This window comes from Pristis pectinata, chromosome 3 (assembly GCF_009764475.1).
Source record: "Pristis pectinata isolate sPriPec2 chromosome 3, sPriPec2.1.pri, whole genome shotgun sequence".
NCBI lineage: Eukaryota > Metazoa > Chordata > Chondrichthyes > Rhinopristiformes > Pristidae > Pristis > Pristis pectinata.
Genome location: NC_067407.1, coordinates 134,381,840 through 134,406,913, shown reverse-complemented (window position 1 = coordinate 134,406,913; position 25,074 = coordinate 134,381,840). Strand labels below are relative to the sequence as shown.

Below are 25,074 nucleotides of genomic sequence, written 5' to 3'. Positions count from 1 at the left end.
TTGTTCTTTTCCTTATGGGGCTTTGGAGGGGTCACAACTCTCTTTAGCTCCTTCAAGATTATGATTGAGCTGTTTAGACTGAACAGTCAATCATGTGTGGAAAGAAAATTTTCTATTATCTGCTTTACACCACTGTGCTGTTCAGCAAAGTTTAAGGAAGAGGCTGGAACGTCTGCAACTTAGACAAAGCCTCTTTAAGAACACAAGAACATATGGAATATTCTTCCATGGAAATTCTGGCCATGAACCATGTCTGGAATCTCTTTCTTCACTTGGGATTTCTTACTTTAACTTTTCAATAATGCAGCTGTATAGCCAAGAGAAATCTGAACTATTCTAACTCACAGGCTATTGAAATGAAACAGTACAATCCACAAGGCCACACTGAACTTTGTTTTTACCAGTGATAGTACATATTACTGGTTTTTAACCCAGTAAGCAATGATTTGCTTTCCTGGTGTAAATTTGTGTGACAGTACCAATAGTAAACACATCTATCTTCCACAGGCTCTATTTTTCAGCACTGATTAACTGTGCATGCTAAAATGGTAGATGTGTACCGAAAGACCAGTTTTGCAGGATGTTTATTATATCATTAGAGATCCTACATTAAATGGATTTATGATGTCACCTCAGTTGGAAACATTCTACCAAACACAGAATACAGAAATCACTGCTTGCAAAGTGTGGGTCAGAAACACAGCTAGCTTTCTCTATAAGTGATAGAAGGAAGCTCAGCTGAGTAACAAGTCCAAGTGCACAAGGAAATTGTTTGTACTGAAATCTTTTTACCCAGCTGATGCTAACAGGTTGACCGGAGACTCAGTAGCAGGAACTGGTTCTAGTATCTCTGGTTGTAGAGAAAAAAGAGCCCACCACATTAACTCTACCAATTCTAACCAATCAGCCACAATGGATAACATAATAAATATTCTATCAAGCAACTATTAATGAGACAGGTGAAAAAACAATTATTGTACAAACTGTCGTATGCATTACACCAATGAAAAATACGAACTGAAGGTCATTGTGATGATGGTAAACAGAAGGGAGTTGGAGGTGTGTAGAGTGAATTCTCACTACAGCAATTTAAAATTGCTTCAAAAACCTTAAATCCAATTTGCATTTGTTCCACATCAGGTATTGGAGCCTTCTCAGAAAGAGAAGATTATCTTTATGTACATAAATAGAAGGTAGTCATATTGAGAATCCAAACAAGCTTTGTCCAAGTTCCATAAAAGCTCTGTGGATTTCATAACTTGGCCAGGCAACTTCAACCCTAGAAAGGCTGACTCAAAACGCAGCTGCAACAGATGTCTAATCAGAGCATCACTCATCCAGCTACTCCGTACAGCATCTTTCTTACTAGGAGTGAAGCAATTGGCCATAAAAGTGGATCCACTTACCAACCCAATAACTAATATCTTAAACTTCAAACAACACATTTTGGGTAACTGCCTTTAAAGTACACCTTGATGGATATGTAGGAGATGCAACGTAAAGCTCCAGACAATGCTCTGTTTTTAAGAAAACTGGGACTTGTTACGAGTTGCAAGAAGTCCAGAATTTACCTTCTGGCTCCTTCCAGGTCCCCTAAGTACCTGACGATTTAATGCATGGAGGAACACAGAGTGAGCCAATGGCATACTGCTCACATCCAAGGTTTTCAATGCAGGATGAATGGGGTGGGCCAACCTTGTAGAGCAGGCATTTGCAGCACATGACACCTGCTCAGGACCCCCTGAGCAGATCACAGATCATGGAGTCCAGTGTTGGGAATCAGCAGCTCTTCTTACAGACTCAGTGAAACTTTTCTATCATCTGCAGGGCACAAGTCAGGAGTGTGGTAGGATATTCTCCACTTACCTGGATGAGTATAGCTCCAACAATACTCAAAAAACTCAACACCAATGAGGGCAAAATGCCCCACTTGCCATCCCATCCAGCACCTTAAATATTCACACCAAGCACCACTAAACCATGGCTGGAGCATGCACTTCTTGGAAATCCACTGCTGTTTTTCACTATGGCTACTTCAACAGCACTTTCCAATTCCATTTCTCTGCCATCAAGAAGGAAAAGGGAAGAAGGCTTATAGGAATACCAGCATCTCCAGGTTTTCCTGCTGGTCGCACAGTATTCTGACTTGGAAATATATTGCCGAACCTTCATCATGGTGTGGTCCAAATCTTAGAACTCTCTTTCCAACAGTAGCGTGGAAGTACCTTGATCACAAGGGCTGCAGCAATTCAAGAAGGCAGTGTACCACCATCTTCTCAAGAGCAATTGTGGACGGGCAGTAATTGGGAAGCCTTGCCAAAAATGCTCACATCTCAAAACTGAATGAAAAAAATCCCTCAAGTCATAATGGTACCACCGATGGTAGCACATGAACACTGAAGACTGCAGACTGCTGGAATCTGGAGCAACAAACAATCTGCTGGAGGAATTCAGCAGGTCGAGCAGCATCTGTGGGAGGAAAGGAACTGTCGACGTTTCGGGTCGAAATGCTGCATCAGTACCGAATACCGCTCTGCCATTTCATCTAACATTATTTTAATGGAGATACAAAACTGTTCAAAATAAATGGACCAGTGCCTGTTTTAAAAGTGCAGACAAAGGAGTCTGACATGAGTTAAGTGCTCGCTGGTGGAATACATATCATAGTTTCAACATCTTAGCATTTGGAAATGTGTCCAAATGCCGGCTCAGTTATACTGATGAGAGCTTGGCATTAGTACTGGCTAACTTCTTCACCTCATCTGATGTATGGATGATATGTAAGCCAAGGCATCCAGTTCTACAAAAGGCACCACCATTAATTATCCTTGCACAAACAATGTGGAAGATATCCTCCCCAAATTTGACAGGTGCTGGCAATCAACCTGGAATTCATGAGATATCTATCTTCTTTTACAAGCCTTGTCCAGACTTAAATGCACATAATGTTCAAATGATATTACGCACTGAGAAGTTGAGAGATGAATGTAAATTAGTGTCATAGAAAGTAACATAACGTACAACTGCGAAAACACGGATCTGCCAAAATATCCAGCAAAATATAACCAAACACCTGCAGACAATAATCCAATTTATAAAATCCATTTCAGAGATGATAATAAGCAGTCTATCACATTATTTCATCACTACACAATTTCACATTTGAAGATATCAAATTATGTTACAAAATATTGGACGTTTCCTCAATTGACCAAAGGTGCACTAGGGCATTGAAGCTGCTAGACAATGTTGTCATCAATGTCTGCCTTCACCAAGAGGTGGCTCCTGAGATTAGTGAAGTTGTCTACAATTTCCAGGGTCTCATCAGTTATCTTTATTGTCGGAGGGCAGTGTGGTTTAGTGGGTGCTATGGTTGATTGTTGATGGTGGAAAGATGAATAAAGCTATTTTAAGGTAAGGTTATTCCACCCAATGCTACATGGTAAAAACTACTCACAATCATTCCAGCAACATACAAAGCAGATGAGAAAAGAAATGAAAACAAACTAGACAGAAGAGACATTGGAAATCTGGTTAAAAAGAAAGGGGAAAAAACTGCCCAGTGGGAATTCTGTGCCTCCTGCCATTATACGATCAGAAGTCTAAGTATCACCAATATGCCCATTGTATCTCAGCAACTATGGTTGATGGTTTTATCTGAAGGCAAATATAACATAAGAAGAAAGTACAGTGACCAATGGAAAGCATTTTCAGGTTACCACATGGTAGGTTGGTCCAGAAGGTGAAGGTACAAGGGATCTGAGGATGTGTAGCAAACTGGATCGAAAATTGGCTTGGTGATAGGAGGCAGAGGGTAGCAGTGGATGGGTCATTTTCTGACGTGGTGTATGACAGGGATCAGCACTGGGACCTCCATTGCTTGTGATATATATAAAAATGACTTGGACAAAAATGTAGATGGGCTGATTAGTAAGTTTGCATATGTCACAAAAATTGGCAGAGTCGTGGATAGTGAAGAAGGTTCTCAGAGGATACATCTGGATATAGATCAGCTGCAGATATGGGCAGAGAAATGGCAGATGGAATATAATCCATGCAAGTGTGAGGTTTTGCACTTTGGCAGGTCAAATATAAGGGGAAAGTATCTCGTAGATGGCAGAGGCATTGGTGTCTAAGTCCATAGCCTCCTGAAAGTGGCAACACAAGTCAATAGGGTGGTAAAGAAGGCATATGGCATGTTTGCCTTCATTGTTCAGGGCACTGAGTATAAGAGTCAGGAAGTCATGAATGATGAAAAACTCTATGATGCTGGAGGAACTCTAGTTCAGAAAGTCATGTTGCAGTTCTATAAAACTTCAGTTAGGTCACATTTGGAGTACTGTGTGCAGTTCTGGTCACCCCATTACAGGAAGGATGTGAAGAGTGCAGAAAAGGTTCACCAGGCTGCTGTTGGATTTGAGAGTATAAGCTATAATTTAGGTTGGACAAACTTAGGTTGTTTTCTCTGGAGCATCAGAGGCTGAGGGGAGACCTGATAGAGCTTTATAAAGTTATGAGAGGCATAGATTGGGTAGATAATCAGAGTCTTTTTCCCAGGGTAGAAATGTGAAGTACTAGAGGACATACACTTAAGGTGAGGGGGGAAAGTTTAAAGGAGTTTTTTTACACAGAAGTTGAGAGGTGCCTGGAACACCCTGCCAGGAATGGTGGTGGAAGCGGACACAATAGTAAATGCAGATATAGCGAAGAGAGGGAAGATTTCTAATCCCGAAACTAAATCTAGACTTTCCCTGCTGATTGCTCAAAATCATTCAAGAAGATGCTTCATGCCTTTAGCATAGATATCTTATATCTAGAAGTGAGATAGTACCATCTTATAAGTGAGAACAGAGCAATAAATTTGCTCAGGGATGGGACAGTCTCAGCCAGTGCACTATATTTTCCGTATCCTGTATTACAGATAAAACTAAACATGTGGTTCAAATTAATCTTGACAATTGTTGGAATTTTTCAGATGCGTGATCATCTTCTGAGATACTGTGATACACAATGCAGTGTTTTACAACTCAATTCTTTGCATAAGTGTGCTAACTTTTGTTTTCAAAATGATAATTCATTCAGTGCTCAGATTAATTAACCGACATCACCAAGAAGAATTCAACTCAATGTTCTGCTTACTGCTGATTATGAGGCCATTAAAGTCTGCCAACAGAGCCACCACATTTACAACAACAACAATTACTACACCTTATAGCAATGTATTCTATGGAAAATGTGCTGAGATATTGATCAGGTGCTACTAGATATAGCTTTTGTATATTTAGGTGCTTTTATTTCCTTTAACTAAACAAATGGTATTGGTAATGCCATACTGACAGCCCACATGGATAGTAGCAGAATAGTAGCTGTGTGGCTAAGCACAGCTAAAACGCCATCTATAAATTCGCCGATGACACTACTGTTGTTGGTAGAATCTCAGATGGCAACCAGGAGGCGTACAGGAGTGAGATAGATCGGCTGGTTGAGTGGCGTCACAATAGTAACCTTGCACTCAACATCAGCAAGACCAAGGAATTGATTGCGGACTTCAGCAAGCGGAAGTTGGGAGAACACACACCAGTCCTCATTAAGGGGTCAGCGGTGGAAAAGGTGACCAGCTTCAAGTTCCTAGGCACCAACATCTCAGAGGATTTATCCTAAGCCCAACACATTGATGAAATCATGAAGAAGGCACGCCAGCAGCTCTACTTCCTTAGGAGTTTGAGGAGATTTGGTATGTCACCAAAGACTCTTGCAAATTTCTATAGATGTTCAGTGGAGAGTATTCAGACTGGCTGCATCACCGCCTGGTACGGAGGCTCCAATGCACAGGATCACAGAGGGCTGGAGACTCAGCCAGCTCCAACATAGGCACAACTCTCCCCACCATTGAGGACATCGTCAAGAGGCAATGCCTCAAGAGGGCAGCATTCACACTCAGGACCCTCACCATCCAGGACTCGTTAATACCATCGGGGAGGAGATACAGGAGCCTGAAGACCCACACATTTCGGAACAGCTTCTTCCCGTCCACCATCAGATTTCTGAATGATCCATGAACAATACTTCGTAATCCCTTTTTCTCTTGCACTACTTATTTATTTATTTTGTCGTTTATAGTAATTTCATGTCTTTGCACTGTATTGCTGCCACAAAACAACAAAGTTCACAACATATAAGTTAGTGATAATATACCTGATGCTGATTCTGAAATGACACTTGGCTAGAAATTAGATTTTACCTGTTTAGGTGTGATAAAGCATTGTGTGTAGTGTTAACACCAGAGTTTGTCCCACAGCAAAGATCAATAAAAATAAGTGTGCATCAGAATTAGAAGAGTTTCCATCCACCTGTTCAATACACTGGCCAATACAGTGCTGCCTTACATTTAGAGAAATGTACTAACCCTGAGAGGCATACACACTCCACAACAACTGGACATTACTGGCAGTTCTCATTACCCCCTTAGCCCACAGGAACTCAAACATGGCATGTATCGCACTCAGTGGGACACCTATGTCACTCTCTGGAAATCAAGGAGCTCTCTCCTTTATCACTGCAGACAGCCACCAAAACGGCAGCTATTGCATGTTGTTGGTGCTCTGCTGGCAAGACAAGGATAGGACTGTCACAGCAGAAAGTGAAAACCACACAACTCTGGAGCAATGTCGCAAGAAATGTCATGACCTCACTACCTATGTCAGGGTGACTTTTAATATAAATAATGCTGTTTTCACACAGACACACAGACACACACACACACACACACACACACACACACACACACACACACATAAACAGTATACACACCATCCTCATTTCTCACACACTTCTAACCCTCCTCAAAATAAACATTGAATCCACTAAAAAATGTTCAAACTCAAATCAATCTGTTGACAGACATCTAGGAGTGGTCCTTCTACTTCTTCCATTCTTTGCTGCAGTATTAGTGTAAGTAGCAGATATTTTTCAGACTTTATTCATGACTATTCCACGTTGATGTTAGTCTGCCAGTATTTGAAGAACTTTATGGAATTTATTCATAAAGTGGAATTTGTTTCATTTTTCCACATTTTTAGGAAATTGCTAAAATTTGTGGACAGCCACAGAATGTCATCACATGGTACACTGCACGCAGTGAGAGGAAATTATACCTTTCAGTTAAACCACAATAATGTCTTTCTATACAAGTATCTGAATCAGCAAAGAGGATACTCTTGCATCCTAAATCTTTGTTGTATAGTGTGTTTAATGTTGGATCCTGTTAAACAAAACAGATGCAAATGAGAACTAACTGTGGTTAAATACCATACTGGTTAGTTCTTTATTCACAGCAGTATTTGTGTATAGAAAAACATCCATAAGCTATTTGCAATGTACTCTTTTACTGGCTTAAACAGCAGAAAATAAAGACCTTTTTTTATATAGTACCGATAAGGAGTCAAAATAAATTTACTGGTTTTCCAATTTACAGCATAGTATCTCAAGTAATATTACATAAAAGATACCAGATACCCCCAAGTGAATTTCAAGACAGTAATCCAATTGAGAAGTCTACATGATGTTAGAAACCACAGTTGAAGCTCAAGGGGCTTGCAAGTGCTCTTCAGACCTTGAGAATAGATTAGTTCCTTAAATTCACAGAAGGGTTATAATTTAGACTTTACAATTTAGCATTTCAGTCTGGAACCGTCATAATTGGTAACTTTTTTGATGACCTTTGCTTTCAGTTATTGAGAGGCAAACTTTTATACAATTTGCAGAATCAGGTTTATTATCACTGACATATGGTGTGAAATTTGTTGTTTTGCTGCAGCAGTACAGTGCAAAGACATAAAAATCTACAAATTACAAAAATAGATAAATAGTGCAACAAGAAAGGAATAATGAGGTAGTGTTCATGGGTTCATGGACCATTCAGAAATCTGATGGCAGAGGGGAAGAAGCTGCTCCTAAATTGTTGAGTCTGGGTCTTCAGGCTCCTGTACCTCCTCCATGATGGTAGTAACGAGAAGTGGGCTTATCTCGGATGGTGACGGTCCTTAATGATAGCTGCTACCTTCTTGAGGTACCACCTCTTGAAGACGTCCTTGATGGTGGGGAGGGTTGTGCCCGTGATGGAGCTGGCTGAGTCTACAACCCTCTGCAGCCTCTTGCGACCCTGTGCATTGGAGCCTCTGTACCAGGCTGTGATGCAGCCAATCAGAATGCTCTCCACCGTACCATAGGACCATAGAACAATACAGCACAATACAGGCCCTTTGGCCGACTATGTTGTGCCGCCCTTCAAACCACACCTAAGACTATCTAACCCCTTCCTCCCACATATCCCTCTATTTTAAATTCCTCCATATGGTTATCTAACAATCTCTTGAAATTGACCAACGTATCAGCCTCCACCACCACCCCAGGCAGCGCATTCCATGCACCAACCACTCTCTGGGTGAAAAACCTCCTTCTGACATCTCCCTTGAACTTCCCACCCATTACCTTAAAGCCATGTCCTCTTGTTTTGAGCAATGGTGCCCTGGGAAAGAGGCACTGGCTGTCCACTCTACCTATTCTTCTTAATATCTTACACCTCTATCATCTCTCCTCTCATCTTCTCTCCAACGAGTAAAGCCCTAGCTCCTTTAGTCTCTCCTCATAATCCATATGATTATGGATTATGGATAATCTAAACCAGGCAGCATCCTGGTAAATCTCCTCTGCACCCTTTCCAACGCCTCCACATCCTTCCTATAATGAGGCGACCAGAACTGGACACAGTACTCTAAGTGTGGCCTAACCAGAGTTTTGTAAAGCTGCATCATTACTTTGCGGCTCTTAAACTCAATCCCACGATTTATGAAAGCTAACATCCCATAAACTTTCTTAACTACCCTATCTACTTGTGAGGCGACTTTCAGTGATCTGTGGATATGAACCCCCAGATCCCTCTGCTCCTCTACACTGTCCAGAATCTATAGAAATTTCTATAGATATATATAGTACATCTATAGAAATTTGTAAGAGTCTTTGGTGATGTACCAAATCTCGTCAAACTCCTCATGATTGATAGAGGAGTTGTGATTCTAATGGTTGAAAGCAGTATCAGTGTTTGAAGACTACAAATAATACCAAGATTGATAGATTTTTAGGTAATGGGGAATTAAAGAGTATGAGGTTAATGCAGGAAAGTGGTGCAGCTATGATCTTACTGACTGGGCTCTCCTTGCTCCTACATCTAATGCTGTTATGGTCTAATGCAAAACCCAAAGTAATATTGGGATTGGGAATCATTTCTTTGGAGATATTTCTTTCAAGATATTTCTTTCTGAATAATTTTCAATATTAAATTAAAATTCATTAAATTTACATCCTACATGCAGAAAACACATGTAATAAATAATAATTATTCCTGAATCCATTTATTCTGCCTGATAAACCAATAATCTTTGTTTGCAACTAATTTATTTCCCTTTTGGTAAAAGACCTTTATCTGACTTCCAATTTTATTCCCAGGTTCCTAAACGTTATTGGCTTCTCTTGCTGTCTGAATACTTTGCAATGATGAATAATTTATTGCAATCAGCTGGGTCGTCTCAATGGACATTAGGGAAGAGGATTTACAAGGATATTGCCAGAACTGGAGGGCCTGAGTTATAAGGAGAGACAGGATAGGCTGGGACTGTACTCCCTGGAGTGAAGGAGGCTGAGGGGTGACCTTATATAAAATCATGAGAGACCTAGATAAGGTGGTTTTTCACAGTTTCTTTCCCAGGGTAGGGAAGTTTAAAACTAGAGGACATATGTTTAAGGTGAGAGGGGAAAGATTTAAAGGGGACCTGAGGGACAAATTTTTCACATAAATTGTGGTGGGTATATGAAGCAAACTGCCTGAGGGTAGAGGCAGGTACATCTAAAAAGACATTTGGACAGGTACATGGATAGGAAAGGTTCAGAGGGATATGGGCCAAATGGAGGCAAATGGGGTTAGCTCAGGAAGGCAACTTGGTTGGTATGGACAAGTTGGGTTGAAGACCTGTTTCCATACTGTATAACTCTATGACTCTATGACTAAACTATCCTCCTCTTCATCTGGTAGTAGCATGGGGGATATTTTGCATTGTCAGTCTGGGGCTTCATTAAATGCTTCATCCTGAAAGATGGATGAATGTTTATTGGGGATGCATTTTAACTCCTGGAGCCTGTGTCCACCAAATGCTTCAGTCAGATACTTTAAACCTTTCAGATGAGACTTCCCAGAACTCTTATGGTTAAGGCAAGTTGTTGTCCCTGTCGATATTTATGACTTAACTTTAATGAACAGTCACAAATAGTTTTATTTCCTCAAGTTTTGAAAGAAGAAAACTGAAATATTGAACTCATTACACTGTCACTTTTTGCAATGATGCTGCTTCTTCCTTTTGTTATCTGGTAAAATGTTATTAGTACACAGTTATCCCTAATAGTATTCCATGTGACGTAATAGTGAAGTGCTTGTATCTCAGTTGCTGCTTTTCATTAAGTATATATTATACTGTGAACCATTCCAACAACCAAAGTTACAACCTAACCTTCCAAATTTAAAGACTGCCAGACTGACAGATTGTATTTCACTGAGCCACTGTTTCCCTGGAGTGGGAAAGGTACAGTGGGGGGGTATTGTTGGAAACTCATTGCCTTTGTGTACCAAGTCTCAGGGCTCGGACCTTTGACTAAACTCCCAAGTATCCCTACTTATTGTTGACCCATAAGTCTTTATGCTAATGAGGATTCATTATAAACTCCAACAACAAAGATCTACAATAGGGAGGAAAAATCTGTTTTAAATTGTGCTGATGTTTGGCTTTAGTCGGGTATTATGCACAGGATGCTTTAACTCTGAGGAGTCTATACAGTTGCTGAGAGAAAAAACAAGATGACTGAAAGTTTGGATGGATTCAGCTGCGTGAATATGAAGCATATTCATGTGAACATTACAAATATTTTCACTGATTTTAATGTTAATGCCAGAGAAACTAAGTGCAAAATGAAGAAAACACAGATGTGCAACTCTAGAAAATCAGGTTGGAAACCAAGTGTGATTTATGAAGACAAATACCATAATGGTAACGCTGGCTAACCTATAAAAGAGGGTAAATTTATAATACAAGTTATGCTTACATTTAGAACTTTCTCCAAAACCTGGAACAGAGGTAAAATTTAACTCATCAGTGCTATTATTTCTTACAGCCCAATAATCTGAAATAAAATAACTTCACTGTGATAATAGAAAATAATACATTGCTTCAAATCTTGGGATTCTAACTTGACTATAAGATGGCCCACCTTAAAGGTGGTCTTGGTGACATCACTTGTCGCTGCCCATGCCTCAGCTCATCTGCTGCTGAAAGCCCTATCATGCCTTTCTTTACTTCTCTAGGCTTGTCTATTCCATATACAGCCAGTCCCTGGGTTACATAAGGGTTCTGTTCCTGACAACTGTCCGTAAGCCAATTTTGCTGTAAGTCAGAAACATTGTACCACTCTTCATACACTTCCTATAGTTCTTTAATTTCATCGAAAATTCACCCTAACACTACCCATATTAAACTAATGGAATAAAAACATAAGAACATAAGAAATAGGAGCAGGAGTAGGCCGTCTGGCCCGTCGAGCCTACTCCGCTATTCAATAAGATTATGGATGATCTGTCTGTGGACTCAGCTCCAACTACCTGCCTTTTCCCATAACCCTAATGTATCTGCCTCCACCACCTCTGCTAGCAGTGCATTCCATGCACCCACCACTCTCTGTGTAAAAAACTTGCCTCTTACATCCCCCCTATACCTTCCTCCAATCACCTTAAAATTATGCCCCCTCGTGTTAGCCATTTTCGCCCTGGGAAAAAGTCTCTGACTGTCCACTCGATCTATGCCTCTTATCATCTTGTACACCTCTATCAAGTCACCTCTCATCCTCCTTCTCTCCAAAGAGAAAAGCCCTAGCTCACTCAACCTATCCTCATAAGACATGCTCTCCAATCCAGGCAGCATCCTGGGTAAATCTCCTCTGCACCCTCTCTAAAGCTTCCCATATTGTGATGCTGCTGCAAGTAAGTTTTTCATTGCACCTGTGCATACATGTACTAATGCATAAAACAATAAACTCAACTTTGAGTTTGAAAAATTCTTTAAAAATTTATGAGAGAATTTGCATCTAGTCAGATTTCTAAGTGAGGTCTGCGATAACCCGGGGAGCCCCTGTATTTCCTGGCTAGCCTTCTGTCCCACACCACCTGTAAAGCTGACATCCAAAACTATTTTACCTGTATCCAAACAAGTGCTGGTCATCCATCAGTCTTTTGTTTTGGTGCCATTTTATCAAACACATCAAACTTAAAATTCTGTCCCCAATTTTCAAATCCTTTCTAATGAAAGGTCATCCACCTGAAATATTAACTCGTTTACTCCCTCTGCAATCTCACTGGTTCTCATATCTCCACTCCTAGACAACTGCAAGACATACCTCAGGCTATTGTTTATCAATTACTGCTCGGTGTTCAACACTATCATTCCCTCAGTACAAGTAACCAAGCTTCAAAACCTGGGCCTCTATACCTCCCTCTGCAACTGGATCCTTGACTTCTTTATTGGGAGACCACAGTCAGTGCGGATCGGTAATAACATTGCCTCCTCCCTGACTATCAACACAGGTACACCTCAAGGATGTGTGGTCAGCCCACTGCTCTACTCTCTCTATACTCATTATCGTGTGGCTATGCGCAGCTCAAACATCATTTGTAAATTCACTGATGACACCACTGTTGTGGGTAGAATCTTAGATGGTGATGAGGAGGTTTCCAGGAGTGAGATAGATCAGCGAGGGAGGGTTGTGCCCATGATGGAGCTGGAAGAGTCTACAACCCCCTTCAGCCTCTTTTGATCCCGTGCATTAGAGTCTCCATACCAGGCTATGATACAACCAGTCATAATGCTCTCCACCAGATATCTGTAGAAATTTGCAAGAGTCTTTGGTGACATACCAAATCTCATCAAACTCCTAATGAAGTAGAGCCGCTGGCATGCCTTCTTCATGATTGCATCAATGTGTTGGGCCCAGGATAGATCCTCTGAGATGTTGGTGCCCAGGAACTTGAAGCTGCTCACCCTTTTCACTGCTGACCCCTCAATGAGGACTAGTGCATGTTCTCCCAACTTCCCCTTCCTGAGTCCACAATCAGTTCCTTGGTCTTGCTGATGTTAAGTGCGAGGTTGTTGTTGCGACCCATCGAGGACATCTTCAAGAGGCAGTGCCTCAAGAAGGTGGCATCCATCGTTAAGGACCCTCACCATCCAGGACATGTCCTCTTCTCGTTACTACCATCGGGGAGGTGGTACAGGAGCCTGAAGATCCAAACTCAAAGATTCAGGAACAGCTTCTTCCCCTCCGCCATCAGATTTCTGAATGATCCATGAATCCATGGACACTACCTCACTATTCCTTTTTTGCACTATTTATTTATTTTTGTAATTTATAGATTTTATGTCTTTGCACTGTACTGCTGCCACAAAACAACAAATTTCACATCATATGTTAGGGATAATAAATATGATTCTGGATTCTGATTATGAATTCCCAGCATTTTCTGCTTTGATTTCTCATATAGTCTCTCCCCAATTCCTATCACTACACCTCTTTCAACCCTACAACAACCTTGTTATGACCTTGCACCTTATTGTCTACCTGCAATGCACTTCCCTGTAGCTGTGACACTTTACTTTGTATTCTGTTATTGTTCTTACCCTGTACTACCTCAATGCACTGTGTAATGAATTGATCTGTACAAACGGTGTGCAAGACAAGATTTTCACTGTACCTCGGTACAAGTGACAATAATGAACCAATACCAATACCAACCCTCCAGGATTCAGCACATCTCTAGTTTTGGGCAGATCCCTGATGCTCACTGATTTACCAAAAGCTACTCAACCTCTAGCTATTGCCCCAAGTCATGAATTTGCTCCTTCAACATTTCTGCGCCTCTGTTTCTTCTTTTGTGCTCCTTGCTCGTGAATCACCCTTTCTGTCACCTATCCTAACATCATCTTAAATGTTCTGATGTCAAATTTTCTCTGACTGCACTCTTGTTGTTTTTGTTCTAAACTATGAACTAGTAAGTATATTAACATTAAGAATATTAAAACAACTTAATGAAATATTAATATTAAAGCCAGAGACTGCAATTATGGGTTATGCTATGATATTTCCAAAACATATCCACTGAAGGTAGTAAGAAACTTTTAACATTAGGGTTTTAAAAGCAAATATATATACATGAAAGCAAAACAATGCTGAAAATTTTAAATATGAACAGAAAATGCTAAAAATATATAGCATGTCAGACAGCATCTGTGAAGAAAGAATCAGGGGTAATGTAGAGCCATTGATTTTTATGAAAGTTTCACAATAAACACACCAAAGTAAAAGTTAATAAAATAACCAAGTTGTTTCCGACAGGACTAGAAACTATTAGAAATCTGTTAGCCGGTCTTGGAACTCAATAGACATCTCATAACTCTTAACTTACTATATCACAAAAACAGCTTTCTTCATCCAGATAACTGAAATCAGAGGGGTTTAGCACAAAGGCAGAAAAGGTAGAGTGCTTTCTGACAAAGGTTCTGATGAAGGGTCCCAGAAATGAAAAGTTAAATGTTCCTCTTTCTATAGATGCTGCCTGACCTATTGAGTGTTTCCAGTGTTTTCTGTTTTTACTTATGGAAGAAAGGGTAGACTCAACCAGACCTTGGCAAGTAATTACTCAACCAGACCTTTATCAGCATAACTCCCAGGAAGGTCAAGGGTGGGGCCTGGTCTCCATGTGTTTTTGTAACAAGAACTAGAAAGTCCAGGTTCTGGTTTTTACTGGAAAACAATGTTCATGTTCTCAGAATGAAGCCCTCAGGTAAAACCACCAAGGCATTTCTCTCCACTGACAAGTGGCTGGTCTTAGTGTGGAACTCTGTCCTGATGCTAATTTTGAAGATTGTGTGATTCCCTTTTACTGCCCTCTGGCAGTTGCCTCCTCTTCTCTTCCACTATCTGACAATTTGTCATTGAAGCTGATCATCATTGTTGGGAAATTGAAAAATATATTCTAATCTTGGGCTGCATTTATGGAGTAACCACTGCTTCTAAAATCAAAATGCATCATACCAGTACATCAGAATCCATCGACCATTCTGCACTTCCACTGAATTTATGCCGGCACTTGATACTTATGCCCCTATGATACAAATCTCGTTATATTCTATTCCTTATTATGCTTTATAATACTATCCACTTAAAGAAAGAATGGCTAATTCAGCCTGCAGAGGTGCTTTGCTTTTAAATGAGAATTACAACAGAATGATACCAAGACACAACATTTTAAACTTTTATAATAATGCTTGTTGAATTGGTGTGGTGTGGAGTTGGAATGGTAACCTCCCAAGTTTCTATAGTAAGACAACGTGATACCTCCAGAGAGAGAAAAAAGGAAGTAAAATTGGAGAGTAAATCAACAAAGCCCAGTCCCATGAACCCCACAGGTGCACTGGGGATCAATCATCGGGATGCAATACAGCAAGTCATCACTGCTTCTTCAACAGCATTTTTCAAACCCAAAACCACCATCGCCTCTCAGGACAACAGCAGGTGTAGTTCCTATTATACCCCAACTAGATTATGCACTTTTTGTTTGACAGAGCAGTTGTTTCTTAACTGTAGGTCCATACTGTCCCATCAGGAACCTCATCCTGCCAACTAAAAGGGCAAAGTTTTTTTTGACCAAACCACCCAACTAACCTCCCCTTCAGGATGCCTTTATGACATATAAATAATCAAAGCATGCCTACAAGAAATAAAATAGTTCTGTTTCACATATCAAATAATAGTTTGGTTATGTATTTTCAATTGCGTAAATAACAGAGAAGAAATAGTTGTACAAGTTTTACAAAACTATTAGAATTTGATACTAATCCACATTTAAATTAATCATTCATTGCCAAAACATCATTAACTTGTCCATCAGATCAGTAAATAAATGCTCAGGTTGAATGGCAGCTTTTCCTATTTGTTAACCAACTGATTCATTCATTTTGGAATTAAGCTGGAATTGGTTACCTTGGGTGCAGAAGAACTAAATGCCAAATTAATGACAGTTTCTGTATGTCCTGTTAACTTGTGGATGAAATTACTGGAGCAGAGTTCAAACAAGTAGGCCTGCAAAGAACAGAGAATGTAAAACATAATAGAATCAGACATTGGCACAGCACATCTGCATGAAATTTCTTTATTATCATAAAAAAAGCAACTTTTTTTTAGTTTGGATGCAGAGCTCATGCTCTAGAATGGTATATAAAACCCATGACCTTTCAACACAGAAGAGAGTATGGCTACCTATTCCTTCTTAGGCAGTCTGTCAGGATCAAGGATGACTTGCTCCCATTCTGGTGTTGTGAGTTTTAAGTGGCTAATGAGATCTATGTGGGAATGGCAGACCCTCCCCTGGTTCCACAGATGGATCAGAAGATGATTGATGGGGTGGATGGGTGGGTGGTTTGTGAGGTGATGCACTCCTTCTGCTGTTTACACAGGGCTTCTGTGTGCTCCCGATGCATGGCCTTGAGGTTCTCAATACATCCTTCTCCACTTCCAGTGATCTTGTTGCAGAGGATCCCAGGAGTCAGTGGGGATGCTGCACTTTTTTAAGGAAGCCTTAAGCACATCCTTGAATCACTTTCTCTGTCCCACCTGGTAATCTTCAATGAAAGAGTCAGAATAATGTGCCTGTTTCAGGAGTCTTGTGTCAGCCAAGCAAACAAAGTGGCCAGCCTGATGTACCCAACTGAGAATAACTGGGGCCTCAATGCTTGGGATGTAGGCCTGGGGGAGGAAATTGATGTTGATTCACACATCATTTCAATAACCTGGGGAATTTGGAAAGACAGCATCGGTGGTATTTTACAGTGCCTTGAGATGCCTGCTGTAGCTAGGCTAGATCTCAGAAGCATATCAAAGGGCAGGGATCACCAATGCCCTGTAAACCATTCTCTTTCCACAGATGTTACCTGATCATTGAAATATAGAAGCATACAGCACAGAAACCTGCTGCATGTTTCCAGCATTTTTAATTTTTATTTCAGATTCCAATATTTACTGTTTTTTTGATCTTCAAGAAGCTGAGAAAACCATATTCTCCATATTCCAACTCAAAAGTAACAATGCCTCAGAAGCAGATGGTATCCTCACTGAAACTCTAAAACCCTGTGATGAAGAACCTCAGTCACACATCCCCAATCTAATCGTCTCCCATCTGGGAGGAGGAGGAGGATAGTTTGTTAGTTAGTTTAACTTATTGTCCGATACGCCAGTGTGCAAAGAAATTCCTTATTTGTATGAAGCTCACAGGGTAAACAGTATACATGGTAATAATAAATAATAATAAATACAACAACGAACACAACAACGAGTGCAAAACAACAGAATGGTACAACGATTGTAGTGCAATCTGAAGTAGTGCAAAAAGAAATGCTAAAGTGACAATAACAGAATGATGGAGAAAGGTAGAATTATGGGTTCAAGAATGTGGCAGCACCACCAGAAGGCGACGTGACAGAGGCGATTGGTTCAGCAGTCTGATAGCAGCGGAGAAGAAGCTGTTCTTGAATCTGATCATCCAGGCTTTCAAGCTCCTATATCTTCTCCCAGAAGGTACTTTATATTGAAATGATAAGAGATATCTTTATTAGTCACATGTACATCGAAACACACAGTGAAATGCATCTTTTGCGTAGAGTGTTCTCAGGGCAGCCCGCAAGTGTCGCCACGCTTCATAGCATCATAGCATGCCCAGAACTTCCTAACCCGTACGTCTTTGGAATGTGGGAGGAAACCGGAGCAGACTCACGCAGACACGGGGAGAAAGTACAAACTCCTTACAGACAGCAGCTGGAATTGAACCTGGGTCTCTGGTGCTGTAATAGTGTTACGCTAACCGCTACACTACTGTGCCTGCCCTCTACCGTGCCAGCGATAAAGGAATGGCCAGGGTGGAGGCGTCCTTGACGATCCTGTTAGTTCTCCTGAACCATGAAGGTGGACTGGATGGAAGGAAGTGACAAGCCTGAGATGGACTGGAGCAATTCACAAAAAGTGCTGGAGGAACTCAGCAGGTCAGGCAGTATTCATGGAGGGAAAGAAACAGATGACGTTTCGGGCCAAGACCCTTCATCAGGACTGGAAAGGAAGAGGGCAGAAGCCAGAATAAGAAGGTGGGGGGGAGGGGGAGGAGTACATGCAGGCGGGGGAGAGGTGAGATCAGGTGATAGGCGAGTCCAGGTGAGAGGGGAAGGGGAGAAGATGTAATAAGCTGAGAGGTGATAGGTAGAAGAGGCCAAGGGCTGAAGAAGATGGACTGGGCAGTGTTTACCACTCTCAGACCAGGGGACCTCCAAGATTCTGTAATCGTGACCATCTTCACGAAAGGAGACGACCCTGACAGAGGGCTCCTCTGTTGAATGTCACAGGGAAAGTCATCGCCAGGGTTCACCTCAGCCTTGTCCTCCCAGTGGCCACACAGCCACTTCCCAAATCCACCTAGAGGTACAGAGGAACTGATTTCACCATTCAACAACTCCAAGAAAAGTGCAGAGAGCAGCAGCACACACTTTACATGGCCTCCCTCGACCTCACTGAAGCCTTTACTTCCGCCGGAGCGTGGTGACACATTACAAACTGCTCTCTACAGATCTACTCATTACCTTTACTATACTCGTTCTACACTTTTAAATTTAAACTCTTTGTCACTAACTATACTGTTATTGTTTTTTACATGTACTACATCAATGCACTCTGTACTAACTCAATGTAACTGCACTGTGTAATGAATTGACCTGTATGATCGGTTTGTAAGACAAGCTTTTCACTATACCTCAGTACGTGACAATAATAAACCAATACCAATACCAATCAATCAGAAGGGAATGTGGAATACCAGCCTCAAATTTGGCTGCCCACAGCAATTTGCTGCCATCTTACATTTGCTCTATGATGGCATGCAAGTTGTGATACCAACCAACAGGTCTACAACAGAACCAATCTCAGTGAAGACTGGCATCAAACAAGCTGTGTCATTGCCCCAACACTTTTCTCAATATTTCTTGCCGCAATGTCACATGTCACACCTAGCAAACTTCCTGTGGATTGGAGCTAAACTTCAGAATTAATGGGCTACAGTCTGAGCCATTACTCACACACCATTTAGGGAAAAGAAGAATGAAGTTACTCATTCAATGGAAGGAAATTCAGTAGTTGCAATATGGCCTCCTGGGGTGGGAACAGTGGGGCCCTGGTGGATTGTGGTGATCAGGCAGGTTAGAGGTGCAGTAATGACAGGGAAATCGTGGGAGATGGAGCAAAGGGGTTTGGGGGACTGAAATTAACACAGTCAGCACCACAGTAAGAGGCACAGTTTCTTTGTGTTCACACTTGTGATAAGTTACTGACTGTATAACTGTGAATTACATGCAACTAAACCTCCAAATACTGGATAAAATAAATCACATACCTTAGGGCTTGTGATTCAAGTTACTCATTTCCCACAACACAACAGTAACTACATTTCAAAAGTACTTCAATGGTTGCAAAACATCTTGGGGACATCCTGAGGTTGTGAAAGGCACAACAAAAATTCATGTCTTTTTTTTATGTTTACTGATTTATTTTCCAGAAAACCATGTTTCTTCTTCATTAGTTCAATATAAAGTTGTTTCAAGATGGCACTCACTTTTTTTTGCTGTTAATTTGGGATGGTTGAGTATTTTACTCCATGACTTCAGATGTTTTAAGACAAATACTTCATTTATTAAACAGATCACTTCTCTGAAAAGTATGTTATAATGAAAACGTTAATACATAAAAAAGTACTATATTTGTTGGCTCGAACTATGAGGAGCAGAAATGTGCTTTCTGATATAAAAACACATTTTGATTCATTAAACCAACATTATTGCCATTAAAAGCCAATTTACATGCAGAAAGAATATTTGGTGTCAGATTTTCCCATGTCACATCAGTATCCTGGAATGCAAGGATCATTTTCTCACTGTCATTGCAACTGTCCATCATTTCACCGACTCCAGGTGATGGATGCTGCGGTGCCTAATGCTGTCTGTCAAGAATTGAGCCAAGTTGCTTGGTTTTGTTTGAAAATTAGACTGTATATGAAAACATCCCAGATGCTCCTTACAGAACTGAAAAGATCAGAGCCAGTCACTTTTTACTGAGTATGATGGCATGAATCCAAGTTGATATTTTATTGATATATTGTGCTAGTCTCAATGGAAAATGCAGGAACAGTTCTGAATAGGTGTAAATCATTGGTTTCCTGAGTGGTTACTTGGGACTGGGAAGAGTGAGGTTAGTTTTTATTATGCCAAGCAAATACAGGACAGAGCAGAGGTACAGCTTTTAAAATAGAGCACACTATCTTACCTCCCAATCCACTCTATTCCTGTCAGCAACCATTTAAAATGTTCACCTCAACTAGATTGCTGAGATGCCTGAAGCAAGCAGGCAGGAACCGCAGGGATCATAATCAGGGCCTTTTACTTCAATGGGGCTTTTGATTTGCATTTAGCCCCTTTAACACTTTCCTGCCAGGTCAACCACCTTCAGGAAGGATGAAGAGACTCTCTGAGGTCGTGAGGAGCCTTTCTCCATAGGGGATGGATGGATCAGACAGAGTTAGGGTCATAGAGTCATTGTCATAGTCATAGAGTTATACAGCATGCAAACAGGCCCTTCGATCCAGCTCACCCATGCCGACAAAGGTGCCTTTCTGAGCTAGTCCCCTTTGTCTGCATTTGGCCCATATCCCTATAAACCTTTCTTATCCATGAACCTGTCCAAATGTCTTTTAAACATGGTCATTGTACCTGCCTCTACCACTTCCTCTAACAGCTCGTTCCATATACCCACTGCCCTCTGTGTGAAAAGCTTGCCCCTCAGGTCCTCTTTAAATCTTTCCCCTCTCACTTTAAATCTATGCCCTCAAGTTTTAGATTCTGCTACTCTGGGAAAAAGATCATGACCATCCACCTTATCTGTGACCCTCCTATCCAGTCTCACCTGATAATTCAAGCCCTCCAGACTCACCAACATCCATGAGAATCTTTTCTGCACCCTCTCTAGCATAATCCCATCCTTCCCATAGTATGGTGACCAGAACTGCACACAATGTTCCAAATGCGGTACCACGGATGTCTTGTACAGCTGTAACATGATGTCCCAACTCTTGTACTCAATGCCCCATCTGATGAAGGTATTTTGAGGTACAGCACCTAAGGGCGCCATACGCCTTCTTTACCACCTTATCTACCTATCTCGCCACTTTCAGGGAATTATGCCAATTTAAACTGCACATCCGCCTGCATATGGTCTATATTACTCTATTCTCTGCCTGTTCATGTGCCTGTCTAAATGCCTCTTAAACATTGCTATTTTATCTGCTCCCACCACCTCCCCCGGTAACGCGTTCCAGGAACCCACCACTCACTGTGTAAAAAATCTTGTGTTGTAAATCTCCTTCAAACTTTCCCCCTCTCACCTTAAATCTATGCCAGCTAGTATTTGACATTTCCACCCTGGGAAAAAGACTCTGACTATACACCGTGTCGATGCCTCTCATAATTTTATAAATTTCTCTCAGGTCACCACTCAGCCTCCGAGGCTCCAGAGAAAAGAATCCAAGTTTGTCCAAACTCTCTTTATAGCTAATACTCTATAATCCAGGCAGCATCCTGAATACATGGTCAGCACAAAAACCGGAGTTAAAGAAGGGGTATGAGTGCGGTTTCCTGTACTCGGTGTCAGATGTGGGAGTTCCCAGACTCTCTCTGCCTCTGGGAAGTCTACATCTGCACCAGGTGTGTCAAGCTGCAGCTCCTGAGGGACCGTGTTAGGGAACTGGAGATGCAGCTCGATGACCTTTGTCTGGTCAGGGAGAATGAGGAGGTGATAGAAAGGAGTTATAGGCAGGTGGTCACACCGGGGCCACGGGAGTCAGGCAAGTGGGTCACAGTCAGGAGGGGGAAGGGGAAGGGGAAGAGTCAGGTACCAGAGAGTACCCCTGTGGCTGTACCCCTTGACAATAAGTACTCCTGCTTGAGTACTGTTGGGGGAGACAGCCTACCTGGGGGAAGCAACAGTGGCAGTGTCTCTGGCACAGAGTCCGGCCCTGTGGCTCAGAAGGGTAGGGAAGGAGAGAGGAGGGCACTAGTGATGGGGGACTCTATAGTTAGGTGGGCAGACAAGCGGTTCTGTGGACGCAGGAAAGAAACTCGGAAGGTAGTTTGCCTCCCAGGTGCCAGGGTCTGGGATGTTTCAGATCGCGTCCAAGATATCCTGAAGGGGGAGGGAGAACAGCCAGAGGTCATGGTCCACATTGGTACCAACGACATAGGGAGGGAAATTCACATAGTCCTGAAAAAAAACTATAGAGAATTAGGAAGGAAGTTGAGAAGCAGGACCTCAAAGGTAGTAGGTTCCAGATTACTGCCTGTGTTAAGTGACAGTGGGTATAGGAACAGAATGAGGAGGAAGTTAAATGCGTGGCTGAGGGATTGGAGTAAGGAGCAGGGATTCAGATTTCTGGATCATTGGGGCCTCTTTTGGGGCAGGTATGACCTGTTCAAAGAGGATGGGTTGCATTTGAATCCCAGGGGCACCAATATCCTGGCGGGGAGGTTTGCTAAGGCTACTGGGGAGAGTTTAAACTAGAATTGTTAGGGGGAGGGATCTGAAATGGAGACTGGGGAAGAGGTGTTTGGCTCTCAAATAGAGAAAGCTAATAGTAGGTACGATAGGCAGGTGATAGAGAAGGGACATGCTCAGACAGGTTTGAGGTGTGTCTATTTTAACGCAAAGAGTATTGTGAACAAGGCAGATGTGCTTAGAGCTTGGATCAATACTTGGAGCTACGATGTGGTGGCCATTATGGAGACTTGGATGGCTCAGGGACTGGAATGGTTGCTTCGAGTGCCAGGTTTTAGATGTTTCAGAAAGGACAGGGAGGGAGGCAAAAGAGGTGGGGGAGCAGCACTGTTGATCAGAGATAGTGTCATGGATGTGGAAAAGGTGGATGTCGTGGAGGGACTGTCTACGGAGTTTCTGTGGGTGGAGGTTAGGAACAGGAAGGGGTCAATTACTTTACTGGGTGTTTTTTATAGGCCACCCAATAGTAACAGGGATATTGAGGAGCAGATAGGGAAGCAGATCCTAGAAAGGTGTGAGAATAACAGAATTGTTGTGATGGGGGATTTTAATTTTCCAAACATCGATTGGCTCTCCAGACAGTGAGGGGTTTAGATGGGGAGGAGTTTGTTAAGTGTGTTCAGGAAGGATTCTTGACACAATATGTAGATAGGCCTACAAGAGGAGAGGCTGTGCTTGACTGGTCAGGAAATGAACCTGGTCAGGTGTCAGATCTCTCAGTGGGTGAACATTTTGGTGATAGTGATCATAATTCTATCTCCTTTACGTTAGCACTGGAGAGAGATAGGAACAGACAGACTAGAAAAGCATTTACTTGGAATAAAGGGAATTATGGGGCTGTCAGGCAGGAAATTGGAAGATTAAATTGGGAACAGATGTTGTCAGGGAAAAGTACAGAAGAAATGTGGCAAATATTCAGGGGATATTTGTGTGGAGTTCTGCATAGGCATGTTCCAGTGAGACAGGGGAGTCACGAGACGATACAGAAACCGTGGTGTACAAAGGCTATAATAAATCTGGTCAAAAGGAAAAGAAAAGCTTACAAAAGGTACAGAGAGCTAGGTAATATTAGAGATCTGGAAGAGTATAAGGCTAATAGGAAGGAGCTTAAGAAGGAGATTAGGAGAGCCAGAAGGGGGCTTGAGAAGGCCTTGGTGGGCAGGATTAAGGAAAACCCCAAGGCATTCTGCAAGTATGTGAAGAGCAAGAGGATAAGATGCGAAAGAATAGGGCCTATCAAGTGCAGCAGTGGGAAAATGTATATGGATCCGGAAGAAATGGCGGAGGTACTTAATGAATACTTTATGTCAGTATTTACTACGGAAAAAGATCTGGGGGATTGTAGTGGGACTTGCAGCGGGCTGAAAAGCTTGAGCATGTAGATATTAGGAAAGAGGAGGTGCTGAAACTTTTGGAAAGCATCAAGTTGGATAAGTCGCTGGGACCTGATGAGATGTACCCCAGGCTGCTGTGGGAGGCGAGGGAAGAGATTGCGGAGCCTCTGACGATGATCTTTGCATTGTCAATGGAGACAGGAGAGGTTCCGGAAGATTGGAGGGTTGCGGATGTTGTTCTCTTATTCAAGAAAGGGAGTAGGATAGCCCAGGGAATTATAGACCAGTGAGTCTCACCTCAGTGGTTGGTAAGCTAACGGAGAAGATCCTGAGAGGCAGGATTTATGGACATTTGGAAAGGTATAACATGATTAGGAATAGTCAGCATGGCTCTGTCAAGGGCAGGTCCTGCCTTACAAGCCTGATTGAATTTTTTGAGGATGTGACTAAACACATTGATGAAGGGAGAGCAGTAGATGTAGTGTATATGGATTTCAGCAAAGCGTTTGATAAGGTACCCCATGCAAGGCTTAGTGAGAAAGTAAGGAGGCATGGGATCCAAGGGGACATTGCAGTGTGGATCCAGAACTGGCTGGCCCACAGAAGGCAAAGAATGGTTGTTGAAGGGTCGTATTCTGCATGGAGGTCGGTGACCAGTGGAGTACCTCAGGGATCTGTACTGGGGCCCTTGCTCTTTGTGATTTTTATAAACGACCTGGATGAGGAAGTGGAGGGGTGGATTAGTAAATTTGTGGATGACACAAAGGTTGGGGGTGTTGTGGATAGTTTGGAGGACTGTCAGAGGTTACAGCGGGACATAGATAGGATGCAAAGTTGAGCTGAGAAGTGGCAGATGCAGTTCAACCCAGATAAGTGTGAAGTGGTTCATTTTGGTAGGTCAAATATGATGGCAGAATATAGTCTTAATGGTAGGACTCTTGGCAGTGTGGAGGATCAG

General features: G+C 41.9%; 1 protein-coding gene across 1 annotated transcript in view; it reads right to left on the bottom strand.

Annotated features, from left to right (window-relative positions):
- The window catches only part of LOC127568024 (WD repeat-containing protein 27-like), a 373,338-nt gene that overhangs the window by 153,389 nt on the left and 194,875 nt on the right, over positions 1-25,074 (bottom strand). The window contains exon 10 of the mRNA XM_052011271.1: positions 16,132-16,230. Within this exon, the coding sequence (XP_051867231.1) occupies positions 16,132-16,230 (99 nt within the window). The remainder of the gene's footprint in view (positions 1-16,131; positions 16,231-25,074) is intronic.